Source organism: Triplophysa dalaica, chromosome 6 (genome assembly GCF_015846415.1).
Source record: "Triplophysa dalaica isolate WHDGS20190420 chromosome 6, ASM1584641v1, whole genome shotgun sequence".
Lineage (NCBI taxonomy): Eukaryota > Metazoa > Chordata > Actinopteri > Cypriniformes > Nemacheilidae > Triplophysa > Triplophysa dalaica.
This window is the reverse complement of record NC_079547.1, coordinates 4,639,373-4,664,116: the sequence shown is the minus strand read 5'-3', so window position 1 is coordinate 4,664,116 and position 24,744 is coordinate 4,639,373. Positions and strand designations below refer to the sequence as shown.

The window sequence follows — 24,744 nt, the reverse complement described above, 5'->3', positions numbered from 1 at the left end:
ATATTTACATAATATATACATTATGATGATGAAGCTCTCTAGATGTTCTTTACACAGCAGTATGCTTGGTTTTCTTGTGGAGAGGTGTGGAGCCATTGTCTTCATCATCATTCTCGCTCAAGTCCCGTCGCCTCTTACCAGAGGGTAAATTGGTGCGAGAGCTCTGAGGTTCAGAAGAAATCGAGCTGGATCCATGGCTGAGGCTCGGGCTTGTGGTGGAACACGCCGATTGAGAGTGAAGGGGTCTTTGCTGGTGTGAGAAAGCAGACCCCTCGGTTCTGTTCTTAAAACGGTTCACTTCCTGTGTGACCAAGAACCAGAAAACCGGTTTTGATAGGAGGCAGAGCTCGATACTTGAGAACAAACATGAAGTTCACAATCTTACCTGGCGTAAAAACGTGTTTATATTCAGAGCATCAGGAGACACACAAGACTGTTTGCAGGTGGGACAAACATGTTCTTCTGAATCCAGCAGACACGATCGGATACCTGCGACCAAACAATCACATATGTTCTCAAAGGTCAAACAAACTTTCTGACTAACATTTGTTTGTGAAGAAACTCACAGTCGTCGCAGTAGCTGCTGCTGCAACAGGGAGTCGACACAGCATCGGTGATGAGATCTTTACAGATCTTACACAGAAAGGCATCGGGCACTGGATCTCCATCTGAGGCCGACGAGGAGGACTCGATCTGGGGTAAGAAAGGTGGATTCTCTTTCTTCTGAGATGCGTAAGCCTCACTAAACAGAACAAGCACACAATTATCAACCAAATGCTAATGTGTGTTCATGGTGATACACGGATGACAGTTTAAACTCACGCATTAATAATGGGAATGACATGCTTTCCGCTGCTGCTCAGCATCACTCCCTTCATGTTGGGGTCCTCCACCTCCATTAGGAAGCTGACAGGAATTCCTGCGCTTCTCCGAATGCGTTTACCCCCAACAAAAGTTGAATCCTGTGAGGGCACAAGCAACAGGTTGCATTTACATTCATGACATAACATGTGCGCAAATGCTGTCCACGGTTTCCTTATGTGTTACCCGTGTCTTTGGGCAGTTTCTGATGTGATGCCCAGGGATGCCACAGTTATGGCACACATAGTTTGGTGGAAGGCCTCCAACCAGCCTGAGTGCTTCACTGGTAAGTGATGAGATTCATGATAGAGTGCACTTGAAAATTCTGCTCGTGATGTGATTGTTATTATACTCACTTCGAAGAATAGTAACAGAGGCTGGACTGGAACATGACAGCTTTTATTTTGTCCTCCTCTGATGCATTTGCCTCAGCCAGATTCTCAGTCTGTTCATTTAGAAATAAATGCTTTATGCGCCTATACAGTTTACATAGTTTTCATGTTGTTCAGTGGATTTCAGTACCCTGAAAAGCTGCTCCAGTGACAGTGATGAACTGTTCACTTGCTGTTGAAAGAAAAACAAAGAGATTTACTAGTAGCAGGCATAACCCCATCACACCCAGAGAGACAAACTAAACATGCTTAAAACAACGCAAATAGAACCCCACCAACTGGTATTTTAAAGCAAAATAGCTAAACCACAGCAAGGTACAAATTTTATATTGAAATTAGTTCATTACAGAACATGTATGTGAAACTTATAAGGTGATGTGAAGTTTTTCTTAAAAAAGAGTTTTAACTTCCTGAATTGTATAGTACAATAACATATGTGCCAATTGTCCCAGGCTTCTTCGTGGTCAACTTTGACCAGCTTAAAGAGATCATACGGTACAATGTAAACTACCGAGTCAACACTATTGTTTACATACTGCTTTTGAAGATCCACTGGATGGTTTAGAACAGTTACTGCAAAACAAAACAACAAGGACTCAATGACTGATTGAAATTCACTTAAAGATTCAAATTCGTAACATCTTCACGTGACTTACTTGGCATGTCTGTTATATGTGGATTTTAGTCCAGTTCCAGGGATTCGTCTGACGGTCACCATGGTGTAACTGGGGATGATGTCCGCATCATCAGTGTATTCTGTGGTAAACACACACTTATTTACAGTCCGTCCACATCAACCAAAGTAATACCAAGGGATTGTATACCAACCACAGTACATATCAATATAACATGCTAACACTACTCGCAACACTTGTTTGTTAAAACATTGCATACTAATGAGTGTCTTAAATGCACCAGGTTAGCTGCGCCGTCGCCAAGCAACAGTAAACTGACTGAAGTCAAGCCATTTGACTTGGCAAAAGATAATTTAGCAACGTTATTTTAATCATTAATTTGCAAAGACTTGTTAAACATGTGTGTCTTATCGTTTTGATTGTTTTTCTTAATGTCCATTTTATGCATTTAAATAGTAATACAAATATTAAGCCAGTGACCCTTATTTTCATAAAAACATTTAATACTTCACAAAAATCAACGTCCCCGTTTAAAGAAAGCAAATAAGTCCATTTTTACATGTGAAATATCAGAACTTACCTTCATTGGTTTGGTCGTTTTTGATGCTCAGATCGCAGCGCTTCAGTTTCTCTCGTCTCATGATTTGGCGTTTCAAATCTCCGAGAGTGATGTGAAGGCCATCAAAGATCACCGTGTCGTGTGTTAGTTTACTGAAAAACTTATAATGAACACACGGCATGTTGACTCGGCTGCGTTCTGATGCCCCTGCAACAATAACAACAGATCAATGAATGCAATAAATTGCAGAAATGCAGAAGAAATTAACAGAAATAACAGCAAGTAATTAACCACAAATATAATATATATAATCAACACAAATATGAACTTCAAAGTTAAAAACTTGACAACAACGAGGATGAAGAAATGTGCTTTCAGGAACCGCGATTAGCAACACTAAACAAAACGTAGCTTGTTACCATGGAAACCGATCAAGCGCATCAATTAAAGGGTTCCAGTGACGCAAATGTCTAAGCAAGATAGCACAACTAAACAAAACAATAAAGTTTTATCGAAGTGTGTTATCTGTGTTTGGCGTCTTTGATTATGTAAGATCATAATGTTTAATTTAGATGAATCCTTATAAACTTTTAATAATTATTTATACTGTCAATGTGGACAAGTATGCGATTTTTATAAATTAGGCCTATTGTGCTTTGCGTGAGTGATGTAATTAGTAAATTATTACATTTTTGAGGTAACATACCCAAAATTGGTATAATTAATTTGCATTGTCTCTAAAGCCCTTTTCAGACACCAGTCCATCGCTTAGGGGTTAGTTTTATTTTTCACATTGCAGAATCTGTCAAAAGGAATATATATTGTTATACACAGTGACTCTTTTAACCCTGCTCTAAAAAACATGCATATTTATAAAACACCAGAAAAACTGTTTGAATTGTTTATGAATATGATCCAGTGATTATTATAAGATCCCACTTTACATGTTTTGTTGCTGTGTCTACATATTCATATATAACCCAATGACTGAGTAACAAAAAGAATTACTTTGAGGAATAGCTGGATTGCACCAGATGCTAATACCATATTTCGTTGTATAAATAATGTGAAAATAATGAATGATTAATAAAATAAAAATTAAATACATATTGAAGGACTTAAGTGATTTTTATATTTTGTGTGCTTTTTGTTAGTCAAAGAGCTGCTTAAAGTCAATGATTTTGTTATTGTTACAGTACCTTGTTACCTGTGATCGGTGACACCGTCCTTCAAATTGTAGTTAGGTAAGAAATGATTATGGATTTTTTTGTTAAGGCTTAAGTCGATTCGTATTGTGTGTGTGTGTGTGAGTGTTTGAGCACGCATGCATGCGTCTGTGTTTGTGTGTGTGTGTGTGTGTGAGTGTGTGTACAAAAGCAAGGATGCTACTATGTCAAAGGTTTCATAAACACTCTTCAAACTTTATTAACTATATTAACAAACTATATAACTCTTTATTAAGTCTGTGCTATCTTATTATATACATAATATTTACATAATATATACATAATGATGATGAAGCGCTCTGGATGTTCTTTACACAGCAGTATGCTTGGTTTTCTTGTGGAGAGGTGTGGAGCCATTGTCTTCATCATCATTCTCGCTCAAGTCCCGTCGCCTCTTACCAGAGGGTAAATTTGTGCGAGAGCTCTGAGGTTCAGAAGAAATCGAGCTGGATCCATGGCTGAGGCTCGGGCTTGTGGTGGAACACGCCGATTGAGAGTGAAGGGGTCTTTGCTGGTGTGAGAAAGCAGACCCCTCGGTTCTGTTCTTAAAACGGTTCACTTCCTGTGTGAGCAAGAACCAGAAAACCAGTTTTGATAGAAGGCAGAGCTCGATACTTGAGAACAGACATGATGTTCACAATCTTACCTGGCGTAAGAACGTGTTTATATTCAGAGAATCAGGAGACACACAAGACTGTTTGCAGGTGGGACAAACATGTTCTTCTGAATCCAGCAGACACGATCGGATACCTGCGACCAAACAATCACATATGTTCTCAAAGGTCAAACAAACTTTCTGACTAACATTTGTTTGTGAAGAAACTCACAGTCGTCGCAGTAGCTGCTGCTGCAACAGGGAGTCGACACAGCATCGGTGATGAGATCTTTACAGATCTTACACAGAAAGGCATCGGGCACTGGATCTCCATCTGAGGTCGACGAGGAGGACTCGATCTGGGGTAAGAAAGGTGGATTCTCTTTCTTCTGAGATGCGTAAGCCTCACTAAACAGAACAAGCACACAATTATCAACCAAATGCTAATGTGTGTTCATGGTGATACACGGATGACAGTTTAAACTCACGCATTAATAATGGGAATGACATGCTTTCCGCTGCTGCTCAGCATCACTCCCTTCATGTTGGGGTCCTCCACCTCCATTAGGAAGCTGACAGGAATTCCTGCGCTTCTCCGAATGCGTTTACCCCCAACAAAAGTTGAATCCTGTGAGGGCACAAGCAACAGGTTGCATTTACATTCATGACATAACATGTGCACAAATGCTGTCCACGGTTTCCTTATGTGTTACCCGTGTCTTTGGGCAGTTTCTGATGTGATGCCCAGGGATGCCACAGTTATGGCACACATAGTTTGGTGGAAGGCCTCCAACCAGCCTGAGTGCTTCACTGGTAAGTGATGAGATTCATCATAGAGTGCACTTGAAAATTCTGCTCGTGATGTGATTGTTATTATACTCACTTCGAAGAATAGTAACAGAGGCTGGACTGGAACATGACAGCTTTTATTTTGTCCTCCTCTGATGCATTTGCCTCAGCCAGATTCTCAGTCTGTTCATTTAGAAATAAATGCTTTATGCGCCCATACAGTTTACATAGTTTTCATGTTGTTCAGTGGATTTCAGTACCCTGAAAAGCTGCTCCAGTGACAGTGATGAACTGTTCACTTGCTGTTGAAAGAAAAACAAAGAGATTTACTAGTAGCAGGCATAACCCCATCACACCCAGAGAGACAAACTAAACATGCTTAAAACAACGCAAACAGAACCCCATCAACTGGTATTTTAAAGCAAAATAGCTAAACCACAGCAAGGTACAAATTTTATATTGAAATTAGTTCATTACAGAACATGTATGTGAAACTTATAAGGTGATGTGAAGTTTTTCTTAAAAAAGAGTTTTAACTTCCTGAATTGTATAGTACAATAACATATGTGCCTATTGTCCCAGGCTTCTTCGTGGTCAACTCTGACCAGCTTAAAGAGATCATACGGTACAATGTAAACAACCGAGTCAACACTATTGTTTACATACTGCTTTTGAAGATCCACTGGATGGTTTAGAACAGTTACTGCAAAACAAAACAACAAAGACTCAATGACTGATTGAAATTCACTTAAAGATTCAAATTCGTAACATCTTCACGTGACTTACTTGGCATGTCTGTTATATGTGGATTTTAGTCCAGTTCCAGGGATTCGTCTGACGGTCACCATGGTGTAACTGGGGATGATGTCCGCATCATCAGTGTATTCTGTGGTAAACACACACTTATTTACAGTCCGTCCACATCAACCAAAGTAGTACCAAGGGATTGTTTACCAACCACAGTACATATCAATATAACATGCTAACACTACTCGCAACACTTGTTTGTTAAAACATTGCATACTAATGAGTGTCTTAAATGCACCAGGTGAGCTGCGCCGTCGCCAAGCAACAGTAAACTGTCTGAAGTCAAGTCATTTGACTTGGCAAAAGATAATTTAGCAACGTTATTTTAATCATTAATTTGGAAAGGCTTGTTAAACATGTGTGTCTTATCGTTTTGCATGTTTTTCTTAATGTCCATTTAATGCATTTAAATAGTAATACAAATATTAAACCAGTGACCCTTATTTTCATAAAAACATTTAATACTTCACAAAAATCAACGTGCCCGTTTAAAGAAAGCAAATAAGTCCCTTTTTACATGTGAAATATCAGAACTTACCTTCATTGGTTTGGTCGTTTTTGATGCTCAGATCGCAGCGCTTCAGTTTCTCTCGTCTCATGATTTGGCGTTTCAAATCTCCGAGAGTGATGTGAAGGCCATCAAAGATCACCGTGTCGTGTGTTAGTTTACTGAAAAACTTATAATGAACACACGGCATGTTGACTCGGCTGCGTTCTGATGCCCCTGCAACAATAACAACAGATCAATGAATGCAATAAATTGCAGAAATGCAGAAGAAATTAACAGAAATAACAGCAAGTAATTAACCACAAATATAATATATATAATCAACACAAATATGAACTTCAAAAGTTGAAAAACTTGACAACAACGAGGATGTAGAAATGTGCTCTCAGGAACCGCGATTAGCAACACTAAACAAAACGTAGCTTGTTACCATGGAAACCGATCAAGCGCATCAATTAAAGGGTTCCAGTGACGCAAATGTCTAAGCAAGAGAGCACAACTAAACAAAACAATAAAGTTTTATCGAAGTTTGTTATCAGTGTTTGGTGTCTTTGATTAAGTAAGATCATGATGTTTAATTTAGATGAATCCTTATAAACTTTTAATAATTATTTATACTGTCCATGTGGACAAGTATGCGTTTTTTATAAATTAGGCCTATTGTGCTTTGCGTGAGTGATGTAATTAGTAAATTATTACATTTTTGAGGTAACATACCCAAAATTTGTATTATTAATTTGCATTGTCTCTAAAGCCCTATCAAAAATGTTTACATTTTTTTATTTGACCTCAAATCGGGCACGAGCATTGGTCAATTAAACTGCCTCCCAAATGCGCGCGCGCGCGCAAACAGGGAGTTCACATAGGGAAAAACACAGCATGAAAAGAAACATGTCGGCTCACATTCTTTACTAACGCACATCACTAATTTTTACAAAATACATAAGTGTGTTCGAGCCTTTGCATTAATAACAGGGGTGAGAATGAGACTCGTATTCAAATGCAAAACAAGAGGCAGCCAACACCGTGCTGAAAGCTTCATATGTTTTAAATTAGTATTCAAAAAGATCTCACATGACGTAAACATTAAACAAGAACTACAAAACAAATGAAGACTTTTTGATAAAAACGTTTGTAATTAATTGAACGTGAATTACAGACCTAAACAAACATGAACGCTCTTCCTCCACTCCAGACCCGATCCAGAAAAACTATCTGCTATTAGATTAGATTCAACTTTATTGTCATTACACATATACAAGTACAGTACAGTGTTAACGAAATGTAGTTTAGGTCTAACCAGAAGTGCAATTAGCAAGTGCAGGATATACAGTGTTAATAAATACAGAATACAATATAAGGGAAATACTATACAAATGTTCTACAACAATATGACAGTCGGTATGTACTATGGACAATATATAAAGAAGGCTATATACTGTGAACATTAATGTACAGGTGGATATGAACAGATAACAATTTAGACTATACAATAGTGCAAGTGACTTAAGTGTGCATTAATTACAGACATTAGCTACTAAAGTTACAGTGAAGAAGATGAGTTAATGAAGTTATTAAGGTTACAGTGCAGTAGATGAGTTAATGCAGTTATTAAGGTTACAGTGCAGTAGATTAATTAATGCAGTTATTGAAGTTATGGTGCAATAGATGAGTAGATGCCGTGAATAGAGTTACAGTGCAGTAGATGAGTTAATGCAGTTATTAAGGTTACAGTGCAGAAGATGAGTTAATGCAGTTATTAAGGTTACAGTGCAGAAGATAAGTTAATGAAGTTATTAAGGTTACAGTGCAGTAGATGAGTTAATGCAGTTATTAAGGTTACAGTGCAGAAGATGAGTTAATGAAGTTATTAAGGTTACAGTGCAGTAGATGAGTTAATGCAGTTATTGAAGTTATGGTGCAATAGATGAGTAGATGCCGTTAGTAGAGTGACAGTGCAGTAGATGAGTTAGTGCAGTTATTGAAGTTACAGTGCAGTAGATGAGGTAATGCAGTTATTGAAGTTACAGTGCAGTAGATGAGGTAATGCAGTTCTGAAAGTTACACTGCAGTAGATGAGTTTTTGCAGTTATGGAAGTTACAGTGCAGTAGATGAGTTAGTGCAGTTATTGAAGTTACAGTGCAGTAGATGAGGTAATGCAGTTATTGAAGTTACAGTGCAGTAGATGAGGTAATGCAGTTATTGAAGTTACAGTGCAGTAGATGAGGTAATGCAGTTATTGAAGTTACAGTGCAGTAGATGAGTTTGTGCAGTTATTGAAGTTACAGTGCAGTAGATGAGGTAATGCAGTTATTGAAGTTACAGTGCAGTAGATGAGGTAATGCAGTTATTGAAGTTACAGTGCAGTAAATGAGTTTGTGCAGTTATTGAAGTTACAGTGCAGTAGATGAGGTAATGCAGTTCTGAAAGTTACACTGCAGTAGATGAGTTGGTACAGTTATTGAAGTTACAGTGCAGTAGATGAGGTAATTCAGTTATGAGAGTAGTCCATTAGTGCAAATGGGCATTCAGTAATATTCCTTGTGTGCAAGTGAGCAGTATAGAGTGCAAATTATGCTGTGTGTGTGTAAACAGTCCGGTAGAACAGATACATGAAATACTGGTGTGTACAGTTCAGTCATGCATGGCAGCCCTGTAGTGCAATGTAAACAATGTAATAGCAGCATTAAAGTTAAAGTTATGGGGGGTAGTGGAATCAGTGGGGAGCAGAGTTCAATAATGAAACAGCTCTGGGAAAAAAGCTGTTTCCTAGTCTGCTGGTTCTTGTCCGGAGGCACCTGAAGCGCCTACCGGAAGGCAGGAGAGTAAACAGTCTGTGAGCGGGGTGAGAGGAGTTCTTGAGAATGCTGCGAGCTCGACACAGACAGCGTTTCTTCTGGATGTCCTCAACGGAAGAGAGTGTAGTCCCTGTGATGCGCTGGGCTGTTTTCACCACCCGCTGCAGTGCCTTGCGCTCAGCAACAGAACAGTTCCCATACCAGACTGTGACACAGTTGGTCAGGATGCTCTCTATCGTGCAGCGATAGAAGTTCACCAGGATAGTTGAAGACAGTTGGTTCTTCTTCAGTGTCCTCAGAAAGAAGAGACGCTGGTGAGCCTTCTTGACCAGGCATGAGGTGTTGGTGGTCCAGGACCGGTCCTCCGAAATATGGGTCCCCAGGAACTTAAAACTGGAAACACGTTCAACAGCCGTCCCGTTAATGTGGATGGGGTCGTGTGTGCCTCCCTTCGCCTTCCTGAAGTCCACGATGATCTCCTTTGTCTTGGAGGTGTTAAAGAGCAGGTTGTTGTTTGAGCACCATGTGGCCAGGTGCCGTACCTCCTACCTGTAAGCAGTCTCATCGTTGTTGCTGATGAGACCAATCACTGTTGTATCGTCTGCGAACTTGATGAAGGAGTTAGATCCATTCACAGGTCTGCAGTCGAGTGTGAAAAGGGAGTAGAGAAAGGGGCTCAGTACGCAGCCCTGTGGAACACCAGTGTTGAGGGTGATTGTGGTGGAGCAGATGTTGCCTAACCTAACAAGCTGAGGCCTGTTCGTCAAGAAATCCATAATCCAGTTGCAGGTTGAGTTGTTAATGCCTAGGTTTCCAAGTTTGATGATTAGCTTGGAAGGGATGACGGTATTGAATGCAGAGCTGAAGTCTACACACAGCATGCGTGCATAAGTTTCCTCATTGTCCAGATGTGTGAGCACGGAGTGCAGCGCCATAGACACCGCATCATCTGTGCTCCTATTACTACGATAGGCAAATTGTTATGGGTCCAGTGTGGATGGTTGAGAGTCTTTTAGGTGTGACAGGACCAGCCGCTCGAAGCACTTCATGACAATGGGTGTGAGTGCTACAGGGCTGTAGTCATTCAGGCATGTCGGGCTGGAATTTTTTGGAATGGGCACAATGGAGGTGGATATAAAACATGCAGGAACCACTGCTTGGGCGAGGGACAGGTTAAAGATGTCCGTGAAGACCCCAGCGAGCTGTTCCGCACATGCCCTGAGTACGCGACCAGGGATGCCATCTGGGCCAGCAGCTTTGCGCGTGTTTATCCGGCTTAGTGCAGTGAAAACATCTGTGGAATTTAGTTTGATGATTGGCGGGTTCCTTATTGTCTCTCTCAAAGCGTGCATAAAAGTCATTAAGCTCGTTCAGAAAGTTAGCATCTGTGCCTGTGGGGATGGAGTGGTTGGGTTCTGTCTGTCTCTCGCTACAGTTCTCCTGAAGAATAAGAAACACCATCATTTCAAGTGTGCCTACCTCCCTGTTAACAAAAATATGAATACGTTTTACTACAAAAAAAGTGTTTTAAGTTAAAAAAATCGTATTGATGTGACCGGATGAAGTGGTTTGTTGAAGATCTAGACACCTGTGTAGGCTATCTATACCTAGTCCCTTCCTCCAGAGGGAGTCATCACGTTTTTTAAATCTTGTCAAAATGCATCCTGGCTATTTTCTCAGCATTAACTATACAAAGATTTAGATTATTTTATCCAATAAGCAAAATTATAAAATTGTAACTTCGAGGAATAGGAAGGATCACAAATAGATGAGCCTTCAAGTCAATTTGATGTTCAAACCATTCAGTCAAAAATGGCACCTTGTTTTTAAAAGTGTAAAGGCCCTATTGAAAAAGATAATTTTCTGTGTCCTTTTCAGACACCAGGCCATCGCTTAGGGGTTAGTTTTATTTTTCACATTGCAGAATCTGTCAACAGGGAATATATATTGTTATACACAGTGACTCTTTTAACCCTGCTCTAAAAAACATGCATATTTATAAAACACCAGAAAAACAGTTTGAATTGTTTATAAATATGATCCAGTGAGCATTATAAGATCCCACTTTACATGTTTTGTTGCTGTGTCTACATATTCATATATAACCCAATGACTGAGTAACAAAAAGAATTACTTTGAGGAATAGCTGGATTGTACCAGATGCTAATACCATATTTCGTTGTATAAATAATGTGAAAATAATTAATGATTAATAAAATAATAATTAAATACATATTGCAGGACTTAAGTGATTTTTATATTTTGTGTGCTTTTTGTTAGTCAAAGAGCTGCTTAAAGTCAATGATTTTGTTATTGTGATAGTACCTTGTTACCTGTGATTGGTGACACCGTCCTTCAAATTGTAGTTAGGTAAGAAATGATTATGGATTTTTTTATTAAGGCTTAAGTCGATTCATATTGTGTGTGTGTGTGTGTGTGTGCGTGTGAGTGTGAGTGTTTGAGCACGCATGCATGCGTCTGTGTGTGTGTGTGCGAGTGTGTGTACAAAAGCAAGGATGCTACTATGTCAAAGGTTTCATAAACACTCTTCAAACTTTATTAACTATATTAACAAACTATATAACTCTTTATTAAGTCCGTGCTATCTTATTATATACATAATATATACATAATATATACATTATGATGATGAAGCGCTCTGGATGTTCTTTACACAGCAGTATGCTTGGTTTTCTTGTGGAGAGGTGTGGAGCCATTGTCTTCATCATCATTCTCGCTCAAGTCCCGTCGCCTCTTACCAGAGGGTAAATTTGTGCGAGAGCTCTGAGGTTCAGAAGAAATCGAGCTGGATCCATGGCTGAGGCTCGGGCTTGTGGTGGAACATGCTGATTGAGAGTGAAGGGGTCTTTGCTGGTGTGAGAAATCAGACCCCTCGGCTCTGTTCTTAAAACGGTTCACTTCCTGTGTGAGCAAGAACCAGAAAACCGGTTTTGATAGAAGGCAGAGCTCGATACTTGAGAACAGACATGATGTTCACAATCTTACCTGGCGTAAGAACGTGTTTATATTCAGAGAATCAGGAGACACACAAGACTGTTTGCAGGTGGGACAAACATGTTCTTCTGAATCCAGCAGACACGATCGGATACCTGCGACCAAACAATCACATATGTTCTCAAAGGTCAAACAAACTTTCTGACTAACATTTGTTTGTGAAGAAACTCACAGTCGTCGCAGTAGCTGCTGCTGCAACAGGGAGTCGACACAGCATCGGTGATGAGATCTTTACAGATCTTACACAGAAAGGCATCGGGCACTGGATCTCCATCTGAGGTCGACGAGGAGGACTCGATCTGGGGTAAGAAAGGTGGATTCTCTTTCTTCTGAGATGCGTAAGCCTCACTAAACAGAACAAGCACACAATTATCAACCAAATGCTAATGTGTGTTCATGGTGATACACGGATGACAGTTTAAACTCACGCATTAATAATGGGAATGACATGCTTTCCGCTGCTGCTCAGCATCACTCCCTTCATGTTGGGGTCCTCCACCTCCATTAGGAAGCTGACAGGAATTCCTGTGCTTCTCCGAATGCGTTTACCCCCAACAAAAGTTGAATCCTGTGAGGGCACAAGCAACAGGTTGCATTTACTTTCATGACATAACATGTGCACAAATGCTGTCCACAGTTTCCTTATGTGTTACCCGTGTTTTTGGGCAGTTTCTGATGTGATGCCCAGGGATGCCACAGTTATGGCACACATAGTTTGGTGGAAGGCCTCCAACCAGCCTGAGTGCTTCACTGGTAAGTGATGAGATTCATCATAGAGTGCACTTGAAAATTCTGCTCGTGATGTGATTGTTATTATACTCACTTCGAAGAATAGTAACAGAGGCTGGACTGGAACATGACAGCTTTTATTTTGTCCTCCTCTGATGCATTTGCCTCAGCCAGATTCTCAGTCTGTTCATTTAGAAATAAATGCTTTATGCGCCTATACAGTTTAGATAGTTTTCATGTTGTTCAGTGGATTTCAGTACCCTGAAAAGCTGCTCCAGTGACAGTGATGAACTGTTCACTTGCTGTTGAAAGAAAAACAAAGAGATTTACTAGTAGCAGGCATAACCCCATCACACCCAGAGAGACAAACTAAACATGCTTAAAACAACGCAAACAGAACCCCACCAACTGGTATTTTAAAGCAAAATAGCTAAACCACAGCAAGGTACAAATTTTATATTGAAATTAGTTCATTACAGAACATGTATGTGAAACTTATAAGTTGATGTGATGTTTTTCTTAAAAAAGAGTTTTAACTTCCTGAATTGTATAGTACAATAACATATGTGCCTATTGTCCCAGGCTTCTTCGTGGTCAACTCTGACCAGCTTAAAGAGATCATACGGTACAATGTAAACTACCGAGTCAACACTATTGTTTACATACTGCTTTTGAAGATCCACTTGATGGTTCAGAACAGTTACTGCAAAACAAAACAACAAAGACTCAATGACTGATTGAAATTCACTTAAAGATTCAAATTCGTAACATCTTCACGTGACTTACTTGGCATGTCTGTTATATGTGGATTTTAGTCCAGTTCCAGGGATTCGTCTGACGGTCACCATGGTGTATTTGGGGATGATGTCCGCATCATCAGTGTATTCTGTGGTAAACACACACTTATTTACAGTCCGTCCACATCAACCAAAGTAATACCAAGGGATTGTATACCAACCACAGTACATATCAATATAACATGCTAACACTACTCGCAACACTTGTTTGTTAAAACATTGCATACTAATGAGTGTCTTAAATGCACCAGGTGAGCTGCGCCGTCGCCAAGCAACAGTAAACTGACTGAAGTCAAGCCATTTGACTTGGCAAAAGATAATTTAGCAACGTTATTTTAATCATTAATTTGCAAAGACTTGTTAAACATGTGTGTCTTATCGTTTTGATTGTTTTTCTTAATGTCCATTTAATGCATTTAAATAGTAATACAAATATTAAGCCAGTGACCCTTATTTTCATAAAAACATTTAATACTTCACAAAAATCAACGTGCCCGTTTAAAGAAAGCAAATAAGTCCATTTTTACATGTGAAATATCAGAACTTACCTTCATTGGTTTGGTCGTTTTTGATGCTCAGATCGCAGCGCTTCAGTTTCTCTCGTCTCATGATTTGGCGTTTCAAATCTCCGAGAGTGATGTGAAGGCCATCAAAGATCACCGTGTCGTGTGTTAGTTTACTGAAAAACTTATAATGAACACACGGCATGTTGACTCGGCTGCGTTCTGATGCCCCTGCAACAATAACAACAGATCAATGAATGCAATAAATTGCAGAAATGCAGAAGAAATTAACAGAAATACCAGCAAGTAATTAACCACAAATATAATATATATAATCAACACAAATATGAACTTCAAAAGTTAAAAACTTGACAACAACGAGGATGTAGAAATGTTCTCTCAGGAACCGCGATTAGCAACACTAAACAAAACGTAGCTTGTTACCATGGAAACCGATCAAGCGCATCAATTAAAGGGTTCCAGTGACGCAAATGTCTAAGCAAGAGAGCACAACTAAACAAAACAATAAAGTTTTATCGAAGTTTGTTATCAGTGTTTGGTGTCTTTGATTAAGTAAGATCATGATGTTTAATTTAGATGAATCCTTATAAACTTTTAATAATTATTTATACTGTCCATGTGGACAAGTATGCGTTTTTTATAAATTAGGCCTATTGTGCTTTGCGTGAGTGATGTAATTAGTAAATTATTACATTTTTGAGGTAACATACCCAAAATTGGTATAATTAATTTGCATTGTCTCTAAAGCCCTATCAAAAATGTTTACATTTTTTTATTTGACCTCAAATCGGGCACGAGCATTGGTCAATTAAACTGCCTCCCAAATGCGCGCGCGCGCGCAAACAGGGAGTTCACATAGGGAAAACACAGCATGAAAAGAAACATGTCGGCTCACATTCTTTACTAACGCACATCAATAATTTGTACAAAATACATAAGTGTATTCGAGCCTTTGCATTAATAACAGGAGTGAGAATGAGACTCGTATTCAAATGCAAAACAAGAGGCAGCCAACACCTTGCTGAAAGCTTCATATGTTTTAAATTAGTATTCAAAAAGATCTCACATGACGTGAACATTAAACAAGAACTACAAAACAAATGAAGACTTTTTGATAAAAACGTTTGTAATTAATTGAACGTGAATTACAGACCTAAACAAACATGAACGCTCTTCCTCCACTCCAGACCCGATCCAGAAAAACTATCTGCTATTAGATTAGATTCAACTTTATTGTCATTACACATATACAAGTACAGTACAGTGTAACGAAATGTAGTTTAGGTCTAACCAGAAGTGCAATTAGCAAGTGCAGGATATACAGTGTTAATAAATACAGAATACAATATAAGGGAAATACTATACAAATGTTCTACAACAATATGACAGTCGGTATGTACTATGGACAATATATACAGAAGGCTATATACTGTGAACATTAATGTACAGGTGGATATGAACAGATAACAATTTAGACTATACAATAGTGCATGCGACTTAAGTGTGCATTAATTACAGACATTAGCTATTAAAGTTACAGTGCAGAAGATGAGTTAATGCAGTTATTAAGGTTACAGTGCAGTAGATGAATTCATGCAGTTATTGAAGTTATGGTACAATAGATGAGTAGATGCCGTTAATAGAGTTACAGTGCAGTAGATGAGTTAGTGCAGTTATTGTTATTGAAGTTACAGTGCAGTAGATGAGTAGATGCAGTTAATAGAGTTACTGAGTTACTAATACAGTAATTGAAGTTATGGTGCAATAGATGAGTAGATGCAGTTAATAGAGTTACTGAGTTACTAATATAGTTATTGAAGTTATGCTGCAATAGATGAGTAGATGCCGTTAATAGAGTTACACTGCAGTAGATGAGTTCGTGCAGTTATTAAGGTTACAGTGCAGTAGATGAATTCATGCAGTTATTGAAGCTATGGTGCAATAGATGAGTAGATGCCGTTAATAGAGTTACACTGCAGTAGATGAGTTAATGCAGTTATTAAGGTTAAAGTGCAGTAGATGAATTCATGCAGTTATTGAAGTTATGGTGCAATAGATGAGTAGATGCCGTTAATAGAGTTACAGTGCAGTAGATGAGTTAGTGCAGTTATTGTTATTGAAGTTACAGTGCAGTAGATGAGTAGATGCAGTTAATAGAGTTACTGAGTTACTAATACAGTAATTGAAGTTATGGTGCAATATATGAGTATATGCAGTTAATAGAGTTACTGAGTTACTAATACAGTTATTGAAGTTATGGTGCAATAGATGAGTAGATGCCGTTAATAGAGTTACACTGCAGTAGATGAGTTCGTGCAGTTATTGAAGTTACAGTGCAGTAGATGAGGTAATTCAGTTATGAGAGTAGTCCATTAGTGCAAATGGGCATTCAGTAATATTCCTTGTGTGCAAGTGAGCAGTATAGAGTGCAAATTATGCTGTGTGTGTGTAAACAGTCCGGTAGAGCAGATACATGAAGTACTGGTGTGTACAGTTCAGTCATGCATGGCAGCCCTGTAGTGCAATGTAAACAATGTAATAGCAGCATTAAAGTTAAAGTTATGAGGGGTAGTGGAATCAGTGGGGAGCAGAGTTCAATAATGAAACAGCTCTGGGAAAAAAGCTGTTTCCTAGTCTGCTGGTTCTTGTCCGGAGGCACCTGAAGCGCCTACCGGAAGGCAGGAGAGTAAACAGTCTGTGAGCGGGGTGAGAGGAGTCCTTGAGAATGCTGCGAGCTCGACGCAGACAGCGTTTCTTCTGGATGTCCTCAATGGAAGAGAGTGTAGTCCCTGTGATGCGCTGGGCTGTTTGCACCACCCGCTGCAGTGCCTTGGGCTCAGCAACAGAACAGTTCCCATACCAGACTGTGACACAGTTGGTCAGGATGCTCTCTATCGTGCAGCGATAGAAGTTCACCAGGATAGTTGAAGACAGTTGGTTCTTCCCTTAGTGTCCTCAGAAAGAAGAGACGCTGGTGAGCCTTCTTGACCAGGCATGAGGTGTTGGTGGTCCAGGACAGGTCCTCCGAAATATGGATCCCAGGAACTTAAAACTGGAAACACGTTCAACAGCCGTCCCGTTAATGTGGATGGGGTCGTGTGTGCCTCCCTTCGCCTTCCTGAAGTCCACGATGATCTCCTTTGTCTTGGAGGTGTTAAGGAGCAGGTTGTTGTTTGAGCACCATGTGGCCAGGTGCCGTACCTCCTCCCTGTAAGCAGTCTCATCGTTGTTGCTGGCGGCCGGCGGTGGCTCCTCCTTTATCCGGGAGTCGGGGTAGGTTCCCCGTCCCCTGTTCCTCCCCCTTGGGCGGACGGACGCAGGCTCCGGCCTCTGGCAGGCGGTGGCTCACCCGGCACTTCCGCCCCCTGCTCCTCCCCCTCGGGGGACGGACACAGGCTCCGGCCTCTGGCTGACGGCGGCAACCCCCCCGCTCCCACTTGGACGAAAGCCACCTCACCTCGACCCAGGGGCGCGGCAGCAAAGGTCGCCGTTCCACCGAAGTTTTGACGGTGGCCGCACTGTGCACTTCCGTTTCCCCAGAGCCACCGCTTCGGGCAGCCACTGGCGGACGCCCTTCGTCCGCGCTGCCCGAACTCTCCGGCACCGCGAGGCCACTCGGCGGCGAGGACTCTCCCACAGCATGTCTCTCCTTCCTCCCGGGTTTCGGCACCAATGTAACAAATCTCAATAAAATGGAAGGAAGGAGGCGGGAACCGGCAAACATTTAAAAATTTAATAAAGTAATATAACAGCCGGCGGCCCCTCACGGACGACCGCCGGCGAACAAAACATAATATAAATACAAACATAACATAAGTTCGGGCCCGGTCCTCTCTCTTCAACGGTCCGGTCGCTCGTTCCTTTTATATTCTCCCATCTCCTACGTGATTCGATGCCGGTGTGCGCACAGCTGGCGCTAATTCACAATTACTCACCGGACTCGAACCACGGTCTCGCCCCGCCTACTCTACTACAGATCCATTCACAGGTCTAGAGTCGAGTGTGAAAAGGGAGTAGAGAAAGGGGCTCAGTACGCAGCCCTGTGGAACACCAGTGTTGAGGGTGATTGTGGTGGAGCAGATGTTGCCTAACCTAACAAGCTGAGGCCTGTTCGTCAAGAAATCCATAATCCAGTTGCAGGTTGAGTTGTTAATGCCTAGGTTTCCAAGTTTGATGATTAGCTTGGAAGGGATGACGGTATTGAATGCAGAGCTGAAGTCTACAAACAGCATGCGTGCATAAGTGTCCTCATTGTCCAGATGTGTGAGCATGGAGTGCAGCGCCAGAGACACCGCATCATCTGTGCTCCTATTACTACGATAGGCAAATTGTTATGGGTCCAGTGTGGATGGTTGAGAGTCTTTTAGGTGTGACAGGACCAGCCGCTCGAAGCACTTCATGACAATGGGTGGGAGTGCTACTGGGCTGTAGTCATTCAGGCATGTCGGGCTGGAATTTTTTGGAATGGGCACAATGGAGGTGGATATAAAACATGCAGGAACCACTGCTTGGGCGAGGGACAGGTTAAAGATGTCCGTGAAGACCCCAGCGAGCTGCTCCGCACATGCCCTGAGTACGCGACCAGGGATGCCATCTGGGCCATTAGCTTTTCGCTTGTTTATCCGGCTTAGTGCAGTGAAAACATCTGTGGAATTTAGTTTGATGATTGGGTGGTCAGTAGAAGGTGTGTGCCTGGTGGCGGGTTCCTTATTGTCTCTCTCAAAGCGTGCATAAAAGTCATTAAGCTCGTTCAGAAAGGCAGCATCTGTGCCTGTGGGGATGGAGTGGTTGGGTTCTGTCTGTCTCTCGCTACAGTTCTCCTGAAGAATAAGAAACACAATCATTTCAAGTGTGCCTACCTCCCTGTTAACAAAAATATGAATACGTTTTACTACAAAAAAAGTATTTTAAGTTAAAAAAATCTTATTGATGTGACCGGATGAAGTGGTTTGTTGAAGATCTAGACACCTGTGTAGGCTATCTATACCTACTCCCTTCCTCCAGAGGGAGTCATCACGTTTTTTAAATCTTGTCAAAATGCATCCTGGCTATTTTCTCAGCATTAACTATACAAAGATTTAGATTTTATCCAATAAGCAAAATTATAAAATTGTAACTTCGAGGAATAGGAAGGATCACAAATAGTAGCAGGCATAACCCCATCACACCCAGAGAGACAAACTAAACATGCTTAAAACAACGCAAATAGAACCCCACCAACTGGTATTTTAAAGCAAAATAGCTAAACCACAGCAAGGTACAAATTTTATATTGAAATTAGTTCATTACAGAACATGTATGTGAAACTTATAAGGTGATGTGAAGTTTTTCTTAAAAAAGAGTTTTAACTTCCTGAATTGTATAGTACAATAACATATGTGCCAATTGTCCCAGGCTTCTTCGTGGTCAACTTTGACCAGCTTAAAGAGATCATACGGTACAATGTAAACTACCGAGTCAACACTATTGTTTACATACTGCTTTTGAAGATCCACTGGATGGTTTAGAACAGTTACTGCAAAACAAAACAACAAAGACTCAATGACTGATTGAAATTCACTTAAAGATTCAAATTCGTAACATCTTCACGTGACTTACTTGGCATGTCTGTTATATGTGGATTTTAGTCCAGTTCCAGGGATTCGTCTGACGGTCACCATGGTGTAACTGGGGATGATGTCCGCATCATCAGTGTATTCTGTGGTAAACACACACTTATTTACAGTCCGTCCACATCAACCAAAGTAATACCAAGGGATTGTATACCAACCACAGTACATATCAATATAACATGCTAACACTACTCGCAACACTTGTTTGTTAAAACATTGCACACTAATGAGTGTCTTAAATGCACCAGGTGAGCTGCGCCGTCGCCAAGCAACAGTAAACTGACTGAAGTCAAGCCATTTGACTTGGCAAAAGATAATTTAGCAACGTTATTTTAATCATTAATTTGCAAAGACTTGTTAAACATGTGTGTCTTATCGTTTTGATTGTTTTTCTTAATGTCCATTTAATGCATTTAAATAGTAAAACAAATATTAAACCAGTGACCCTTATTTTCATAAAAACATTTAATACTTCACAAAAATCAACGTCCCCGTTTAAAGAAAGCAAATAAGTCCATTTTTACATGTGAAATATCAGAACTTACCTTCATTGGTTTGGTCGTTTTTGATGCTCAGATCGCAGCGCTTCAGTTTCTCTCGTCTCATGATTTGGCGTTTCAAATCTCCGAGAGTGATGTGAAGGCCATCAAAGATCACCGTGTCGTGTGTTAGTTTACTGAAAAACTTATAATGAACACACGGCATGTTGACTCGGCTGCGTTCTGATGCCCCTGCAACAATAACAACAGATCAATGAATGCAATAAATTGCAGAAATGCAGAAGAAATTAACAGAAATAACAGCAAGTAATTAACCACAAATATAATATATATAATCAACACAAATATGAACTTCAAAAGTTAAAAACTTGACAACAACGAGGATGAAGAAATGTGCTTTCAGGAACCGCGATTAGCAACACTAAACAAAACGTAGCTTGTTACCATGGAAACCGATCAAGCGCATCAATTAAAGGGTTCCAGTGACGCAAATGTCTAAGCAAGATAGCACAACTAAACAAAACAATAAAGTTTTATCGAAGTGTGTTATCAGTGTTTGGTGTCTTTGATTAAGTAAGATCATGATGTTTAATTTAGATGAATCCTTATAAACTTTTAATAATTATTTATACTGTCAATGTGGACAAGTATGCGATTTTTATAAATTAGGCCTATTGTGCTTTGCGTGAGTGATGTTATTAGTAAATTATTACATTTTTGAGGTAACATACCCAAAATTGGTATAATTAATTTGCATTGTCTCTAAAGCCCTTTTCAGACACCAGGCCATCGCTTAGGGGTTAGTTTTATTTTTCACATTGCAGAATATGTCAAAAGGAATATATATTGTTATACACAGTGACTCTTTTAACCCTGCTCTAAAAAACATGCATATTTATAGAACACCAGAAAAACTGTTTGAATTGTTTATGAATATGATCCAGTGATTATTATAAGATCCCACTTTACATGTTTTGTTGCTGTGTCTACATATTCATATATAACCCAATGACTGAGTAACAAAAAGAATTACTTTGAGGAATAGCTGGATTGCACCAGATGCTAATACCATATTTCGTTGTATAAATAATGTGAAAATAATGAATGATTAATAAAATAAAAATTAAATACATATTGAAGGACTTAAGTGATTTTTATATTTTGTGTGCTTTTTGTTAGTCAAAGAGCTGCTTAAAGTCAATGATTTTGTTATTGTTACAGTACCTTGTTACCTGTGATCGGTGACACCGTCCTTCAAATTGTAGTTAGGTAAGAAATGATTATGGATTTTTTTGTTAAGGCTTAAGTCGATTCGTATTGTGTGTGTGTGTGTGAGTGTTTGAGCACGCATGCATGCGTCTGTGTTTGTGTGTGTGTGTGTGTGTGTGAGTGAGTGTGTGTACAAAAGCAAGGATGCTACTATGTCAAAGGTTTCATAAACACTCTTCAAACTTTATTAACTATATTAACAAACTATATAACTCTTTATTAAGTCTGTGCTATCTTATTATATACATAATATTTACATAATATATACATTATGATGATGAAGCGCTCTGGATGTTCTTTACACATCAGTATGCTTGGTTTTCTTGTGGAGAGGTGTGGAGCCATTGTCTTCATCATCATTCTCGCTCAAGTCCCGTCGCCTCTTACCAGAGGGTAAATTTGTGCGAGAGCTCTGAGGTTCAGAAGAAATCGAGCTGGATCCATGGCTGAGGCTCGGGCTTGTGGTGGAACACGCCGATTGAGAGTGAAGGGGTCTTTGCTGGTGTGAGAAAGCAGACCCCTCGGTTCTGTTCTTAAAACGGTTCACTTCCTGTGTGAGCAAGAACCAGAAAACCGGTTTTGATAGAAGGCAGAGCTCGATACTTGAGAACAGACATGATGTTCACAATCTTACCTGGCGTAAGAACGTGTTTATATTCAGAGAATCAGGAGACACACAAGACTGTTTGCAGGTGGGACAAACATGTTCTTCTGAATCCAGCAGACACGATCGGATACCTGCGACCAAACAATCACATATGTTCTCAAAGGTCAAACAAACTTTCTGACTAACATTTGTTTGTGAAGAAACTCACAGTCGTCGCAGTAGCTGCTGCTGCAACAGGGAGTCGACACAGCATCGGTGATGAGATCTTTACAGATCTTACACAGAAAGGCATCGGGCACTGGATCTCCATCTGAGGTCGACGAGGAGGACTCGATCTGGGGTAAGAAAGGTGGATACTCTTTCTTCTGAGATGCGTAAGCCTCACTAAACAGAACAAGCACACAATTATCAACCAAATGCTAATGTGTGTTCATGGTGATACACGGATGACAGTTTAAACTCACGCATTAATAATGGGAATCACATGCTTTCCGCTGCTGCTCAGCATCACTCCCTTCATGTTGGGGTCCTCCACCTCCATTAGGAAGCTGACAGGAATTCCTGTGCTTCTCCGAATGCGTTTACTCCCAACAAAAGTTGAATCCTGTGAGGGCACAAGCAACAGGTTACATTTACTTTCATGACATAACATGTGCACAAATGCTGTCCACGGTTTCCTTATGTGTTACCCGTGTCTTTGGGCAGTTTCTGATGTGATGCCCAGGGATGCCACAGTTATGGCACACATAGTTTGGTGGAAGGCCTCCAACCAGCCTGAGTGCTTCACTGGTAAGTGATGAGATTCATGATAGAGTGCACTTGAAAATTCTGCTCGTGATGTGATTGTTATTATACTCACTTCGAAGAATAGTAACAGAGGCTGGACTGGAACATGACAGCTTTTATTTTGTCCTCCTCTGATGCATTTGCCTCAGCCAGATTCTCAGTCTGTTCATTTAGAAATAAATGCTTTATGCGCCTATACAGTTTACATAGTTTTCATGTTGTTCAGTGGATTTCAGTACCCTGAAAAGCTGCTCCAGTGACAGTGATGAACTGTTCACTTGCTGTTGAAAGAAAAACAAAGAGATTTACTAGTAGCAGGCATAACCCCATCACACCCAGAGAGACAAACTAAACATGCTTAAAACAACGCAAACAGAACCCCACCAACTGGTATTTTAAAGCAAAATAGCTAAACCACAGCAAGGTACAAATTTTATATTGAAATTAGTTCATTACAGAACATGTATGTGAAACTTATAAGGTGATGTGAAGTTTTTCTTAAAAAAGAGTTTTAACATGCTGAATTGTATAGTACAATAACATATGTGCCAATTGTCCCAGGCTTCTTCGTGGTCAACTTTGACCAGCTTAAAGAGATCATACGGTACAATGTAAACTACCGAGTCAACACTATTGTTTACATACTGCTTTTGAAGATCCACTAGATGGTTTAGAACAGTTACTGCAAAACAAAACAACAAAGACTCAATGACTGATTGAAATTCACTTAAAGATTCAAATTCGTAACATCTTCACGTGACTTACTTGGCATGTCTGTTATATGTGGATTTTAGTCCAGTTCCAGGGATTCGTCTGACGGTCACCATGGTGTAACTGGGGATGATGTCCGCATCATCAGTGTATTCTGTGGTAAACACACACTTATTTACAGTCCGTCCACATCAACCAAAGTAATACCAAGGGATTGTATACCAACCACAGTACATATCAATATAACATGCTAACACTACTCGCAACACTTGTTTGTTAAAACATTGCACACTAATGAGTGTCTTAAATGCACCAGGTGAGCTGCGCCGTCGCCAAGCAACAGTAAACTGACTGAAGTCAAGCCATTTGACTTGGCAAAAGATAATTTAGCAACGTTATTTTAATCATTAATTTGCAAAGACTTGTTAAACATGTGTGTCTTATCGTTTTGATTGTTTTTCTTAATGTCCATTTAATGCATTTAAATAGTGAAACAAATATTAAGCCAGTGACCTTTATTTTTATAAAAACATTTAATACTTCACAAAAATCAACGTCCCCGTTTAAAAAAAGCAAATAAGTCCATTTTTACATGTGAAATATCAGAACTTACCTTCATTGGTTTGGTCGTTTTTGATGCTCAGATCGCAGCGCTTCAGTTTCTCTCGTCTCATGATTTGGCGTTTCAAATCTCCGAGAGTGATGTGAAGGCCATCAAAGATCACCGTGTCGTGTGTTAGTTTACTGAAAAACTTATAATGAACACACGGCATGTTGACTCGGCTGCGTTCTGATGCCCCTGCAACAATAACAACAGATCAATGAATGCAATAAATTGCAGAAATGCAGAAGAAATTAACAGAAATAACAGCAAGTAATTAACCACAAATATAATATATATAATCAACACAAATATGAACTTCAAAAGTTAAAAACTTGACAACAACGAGGATGAAGAAATGTGCTCTCAGGAACCGCGATTAGCAACACTAAACAAAACGTAGCTTGTTACCATGGAAACCG

General features: G+C 39.9%; 6 protein-coding genes across 6 annotated transcripts; all 6 read right to left on the bottom strand.

Moving 5' to 3' along the window:
* Window positions 1–3: 3 nt before the first annotated feature.
* Window positions 4–2,848, bottom strand: LOC130424846 (E3 ubiquitin-protein ligase RBBP6-like). The gene is made up of 10 exons (XM_056750809.1): window positions 2,469–2,848; window positions 1,910–2,009; window positions 1,793–1,826; window positions 1,384–1,425; window positions 1,218–1,306; window positions 1,048–1,144; window positions 823–962; window positions 567–742; window positions 386–489; window positions 4–301 (listed from the first exon to the last, which is right to left on the bottom strand). Exons 1-10 carry the CDS (start codon window positions 2,626–2,628, stop codon window positions 50–52), a joined length of 1,194 nt encoding a protein of 397 aa, XP_056606787.1. The 5' UTR covers window positions 2,629–2,848; the 3' UTR covers window positions 4–49.
* A 992-nt stretch (window positions 2,849–3,840) lies between these two features.
* On the bottom strand, window positions 3,841–5,434 carry LOC130424439 (E3 ubiquitin-protein ligase RBBP6-like). Its single transcript, XM_056750082.1, has 8 exons — window positions 5,414–5,434; window positions 5,318–5,359; window positions 5,152–5,240; window positions 4,982–5,078; window positions 4,757–4,896; window positions 4,501–4,676; window positions 4,320–4,423; window positions 3,841–4,235 (listed from the first exon to the last, which is right to left on the bottom strand). The coding sequence occupies exons 1-8, from the start codon at window positions 5,432–5,434 to the stop codon at window positions 3,984–3,986; spliced, it is 921 nt and encodes a 306-aa protein (XP_056606060.1). The 3' UTR covers window positions 3,841–3,983.
* Window positions 5,435–5,693: 259 nt separating this feature from the next.
* On the bottom strand, window positions 5,694–6,788 carry LOC130424868 (E3 ubiquitin-protein ligase RBBP6-like). Its single transcript, XM_056750831.1, has 3 exons — window positions 6,403–6,788; window positions 5,844–5,943; window positions 5,694–5,760 (listed from the first exon to the last, which is right to left on the bottom strand). Exons 1-3 carry the CDS (start codon window positions 6,560–6,562, stop codon window positions 5,709–5,711), a joined length of 312 nt encoding a protein of 103 aa, XP_056606809.1. The 5' UTR covers window positions 6,563–6,788; the 3' UTR covers window positions 5,694–5,708.
* A 4,951-nt stretch (window positions 6,789–11,739) lies between these two features.
* LOC130424864 (E3 ubiquitin-protein ligase RBBP6-like) lies at window positions 11,740–14,636 on the bottom strand. The gene is made up of 10 exons (XM_056750827.1): window positions 14,261–14,636; window positions 13,702–13,801; window positions 13,578–13,618; window positions 13,176–13,213; window positions 13,010–13,098; window positions 12,840–12,936; window positions 12,615–12,754; window positions 12,359–12,534; window positions 12,178–12,281; window positions 11,740–12,093 (listed from the first exon to the last, which is right to left on the bottom strand). Exons 1-10 carry the CDS (start codon window positions 14,418–14,420, stop codon window positions 11,842–11,844), a joined length of 1,197 nt encoding a protein of 398 aa, XP_056606805.1. The 5' UTR covers window positions 14,421–14,636; the 3' UTR covers window positions 11,740–11,841.
* Window positions 14,637–15,553: 917 nt separating this feature from the next.
* LOC130424891 (uncharacterized) lies at window positions 15,554–20,772 on the bottom strand. The gene is made up of 4 exons (XM_056750872.1): window positions 20,394–20,772; window positions 19,835–19,934; window positions 19,715–19,751; window positions 15,554–19,056 (listed from the first exon to the last, which is right to left on the bottom strand). The coding sequence occupies exons 1-4, from the start codon at window positions 20,551–20,553 to the stop codon at window positions 18,568–18,570; spliced, it is 786 nt and encodes a 261-aa protein (XP_056606850.1). The 5' UTR covers window positions 20,554–20,772; the 3' UTR covers window positions 15,554–18,567.
* Window positions 20,773–21,905: 1,133 nt separating this feature from the next.
* LOC130424855 (E3 ubiquitin-protein ligase RBBP6-like) lies at window positions 21,906–24,710 on the bottom strand. Its single transcript, XM_056750816.1, has 10 exons — window positions 24,335–24,710; window positions 23,776–23,875; window positions 23,656–23,692; window positions 23,250–23,291; window positions 23,084–23,172; window positions 22,914–23,010; window positions 22,689–22,828; window positions 22,433–22,608; window positions 22,252–22,355; window positions 21,906–22,167 (listed from the first exon to the last, which is right to left on the bottom strand). The coding sequence occupies exons 1-10, from the start codon at window positions 24,492–24,494 to the stop codon at window positions 21,916–21,918; spliced, it is 1,197 nt and encodes a 398-aa protein (XP_056606794.1). The 5' UTR covers window positions 24,495–24,710; the 3' UTR covers window positions 21,906–21,915.
* Between the last annotated feature and the right edge of the window lie 34 nt (window positions 24,711–24,744).